General features: G+C 39.8%; 1 protein-coding gene across 1 annotated transcript; it reads left to right on the top strand.

Annotated features, from left to right (window-relative positions):
• Positions 1-251: 251 nt before the first annotated feature.
• LOC135320243 (olfactory receptor 13H1-like) lies at positions 252-1,188 on the top strand. Its single transcript, XM_064483154.1, is given in 3 exon segments — positions 252-353; positions 410-842; positions 845-1,188. Coding segments are annotated over 3 exon segments (879 nt in total).
• Positions 1,189-2,643: the final 1,455 nt, after the last annotated feature.

Genomic DNA, 2,643 nt, shown 5'->3' with positions numbered 1-2,643 from the left:
CCAGACTCTTTCATTTATAGATGAAGGATCAAGACTCACAATGGATTGGGCTACCTTGCAAATTAATCTTGCGCGGTGTATGAATGTTTTATCTCCCAGATTAGAACATAAACTTATAAACAGCATCACTTGTTTTGTAGACATCTCTTCCTAGTAGTAGTACCTGATAAAGTAGTGAGGATACAGCACTCAATAAATGTTTCCAAAATTAAAATGATTTAAATTTCTTCTTCCTCAGCAGATAGACCAAAATGAATATTCTGGTTCCTGATAATGCCAGCAAAGTGACAGAGTTCATCCTGGTGGGTTTGTCCCATCATCCAAAAGCCCAGATTGCCTTTTATCGCACCATGGTAGCAGTCTACCTGATCACATTGGTGGGTAAGAGTCTCATCATTGTTGTGATTAGAGTAGATGGGAAGCTTCACACTCCAATGTATTTTTCCTTCAAAACCTGTCCTTCCTTGATATCTGCTACTCTAGCAAGTCAGTGCCCTTTTTGTTACTCAATGGGTTAAGAGACTACCCTACCATTTCCTATATTAGCTGTTATGCTCAGATGACTATTGCTCTTTTTCTGGAGATGACAGAGTACTTCCTTCATGTTGTCATGGCTTATGATAGATTTATTGCAATCTCCAATCCCCTTCATTACCCCATAATTATGAAGAACCAGGTTTTCCTACACTTGGCCATGGTGAACTGGGCTAGTGCCTTCCTTTTAGCAATAATACCAATCATTGCAATTCCTGCCCATTTTTGTGGGGACAATGTCATCAACCATTTTACCTGTGAGGTACAGTCCCTGTTGAAGCTCATCTGCTCAGAAATCCCAGTCAGACTTTTCTGGGTTTGGTCATCAGTATATTCACATTGGCCCTACCCTTCACCTTCATCTTCATCTCCTATACTCACATTGTGGTTGCCATGCTGAGGATCCACTCTGCAGAAGTCAGGCGCAAAGCTTTCTCCATTTGTGGATCCCATCTGACTGTGATCACCATATTTTGTGGGACAGCCATCCACATGTACCTGAAACCTTACTCAAAAGCATATCAAGACCAGGGTAAAGTTATCTCTGCATATTATGGTGTTGTAACCCCTAGGTTGAACCCTCTCATTTACACCTTGAGAAAGAAGGATGTGAAAGATGTCCTAAGAAAAATAATTAGGAAGAAAGAGTCCTAGAAAACATGAATAGCCCATGGAGACTTATCTAAACAACACTGACTTGTAAAAATAAACAGGTAGAAATATTAAACAATATTTTAGTAAGGTAATTAGTTTTAAATGTATTTTTTTTCTATTTCCAACAGGAAGGATAAAGAACTTCCACCTACTTTTCGAAGTAGGGTTCCTTCTGGATATATGCCCAGGAGAAGGATGGCTGGGTCATATGGTAAGACTATTCCTATTCTTTTGAGGAATCTCCATACTGTTTTCCACACTGGCTGCACCAAACTGCATTCCCACCAGCAGTGTAGGAGGGTTCCCTTTCCTCCACAGTCTCTCCAGCATTTGTCATTTGTGGACTGGAGGCCCCCGCCTGAAGGCTCTAGAGAATAAGCCATGGGCTGAACTAATAAACAAGCTGTGAGAAATGTCACATAGCTGGCTGGATAAGAGATGGCCTACTTAATGAAGTTTTGTGATGAACTTTAAAACAATCTGTCTTTGATCATGCAACATCCTGTGCTTACTGCAGGAGCCTGAGAACCTGGAGCCTGGAAACCTAAATAGCTTAAAATTATTAACATTGTTATAACTTAGATGATATGTGAGGCACCATGCATGTTCTATATAAATCCTTTTACAAGAATCAATAAACAGAGAACTGCTTCACTTCTCTCCACACGGTGTTCATGTGTACATGATATCGTGCCACCGACAGATGGTGACCCCGACGTGATATCAGACTTGGCAAACACGTAAGTGGAACTAAGGAAATTTTCAGGGACTTTTCAGCCTGTCAGGCATGCCGAGAAATATTCATGGAGCAACAGCTTACTAAGCAGCAGCATGATATCAGCGCGGCGACTACATGTAAGTAAGGGAACAAATTTATTTCGGGGATTTTCAGCCTATCAGGCACGCTGCAATATAACCATGGGACAGCAGCTGACAGTACAGCAAAAGATTTATTTCCATATTCTGCAGCAATTGTTAAAAGCTATTTCAAAGCAGGGCACCCTCCCAAGTGCCCCTCAAAAACAAATATAAGAAATCACTATCAGCCAAAGTCCCATCTCACCATTTCTGACCTCATCACAGCTTCCCCCAGGAGCACAAGTTTAAATCTAATGACTATTGATAATGAGTTAATAAACGACAGTAATAAAACCTACTTAATCTCTACTGGAGTTTAGGGACCTTTACCTTCTAGGTATTTTGGATTGCTAATAGGGAGATCATCTATGGGCTTAAAAGGGTTAACAGTTTTACCTGGTGTTATTGATAATGATTATACTGGAGAAATTAAAATTATGGTTCATACCTCTTCTTACTACATTATTCCTAAGCAATCTCAAATTGCTCAAATTATTTTGATACCTTATTTACCTGCTCAAAAATTTGCTGAAAATAATAAAGGAGATAAGGGCTTCAGACATACAGGACAGTAAGCTTTTTGGACACATTCATTAA

This window comes from Camelus dromedarius, chromosome X (genome assembly GCF_036321535.1).
Source record: "Camelus dromedarius isolate mCamDro1 chromosome X, mCamDro1.pat, whole genome shotgun sequence".
Classification (NCBI taxonomy): domain Eukaryota; kingdom Metazoa; phylum Chordata; class Mammalia; order Artiodactyla; family Camelidae; genus Camelus; species Camelus dromedarius.
This window is presented reverse-complemented; position numbering and strand designations above follow the sequence as displayed.